Here is a 404-nt window from a genome sequence, read left to right on the forward strand (position 1 = left end):
TCGGGCGGCTCCGGCCCCGCCGCCCGCACCGGAGAACCGAGCCCCGCCGCCGGCCCCCGGTGCGCCGCCCTGCCGCCCCTCACCTGGATGTAGTTGTTTTCGCAGTAGTCGGCGACTCGAGTGAGATTCTGGTAGCTCTCGAGCAGAGCCCGCTTGCCAGAAGGGATTTCCTCCTCTAGCAACATCTGCAACTCTGCCATTTTCCACCCCTCCGCATCGCTTCCTCTTGCATTAAAGAGACAGCGGCAGCGCCGGGCGCGCAACCCGCCTGGTATTGTGGGATTCCTCCTCGCCTCGCTTTCGTGAGCGCTCGCTTTCCCCACCCATCCTTCCCCCTCCGAGGGGAGGGGAAAAAAAAGAAAAGAAAAAAAAACCAAACCGAGAAAAAAAGAGGAAAAGCACGC

General features: G+C 61.1%; 1 protein-coding gene across 14 annotated transcripts in view; it reads right to left on the reverse strand.

The window, feature by feature from the left end:
- ABI1 (abl interactor 1) overlaps positions 1–387 on the reverse strand; it is a 77,999-nt gene extending 77,612 nt beyond the window's left edge. For 9 of the 14 annotated variants that reach the window (XM_008639251.2, XM_008639248.2, XM_008639254.2 and 6 more), the window contains exon 1: positions 84–334. In XM_008639251.2, the coding sequence (XP_008637473.1) occupies positions 84–200 (117 nt within the window). In that variant the 5' untranslated portion in view covers positions 201–334. Of the gene's footprint in view, positions 1–83 lie in introns of all 14 variants that reach the window. The other 5 variants (XM_008639255.2, XM_008639252.2, XM_008639245.2 and 2 more) reach the window with 4 other exon arrangements.
- Between the last annotated feature and the right edge of the window lie 17 nt (positions 388–404).

The sequence above is a fragment of the Corvus brachyrhynchos genome, unplaced genomic scaffold (genome assembly GCF_000691975.1).
Source record: "Corvus brachyrhynchos isolate BGI_N302 unplaced genomic scaffold, ASM69197v1 scaffold167, whole genome shotgun sequence".
Classification (NCBI taxonomy): domain Eukaryota; kingdom Metazoa; phylum Chordata; class Aves; order Passeriformes; family Corvidae; genus Corvus; species Corvus brachyrhynchos.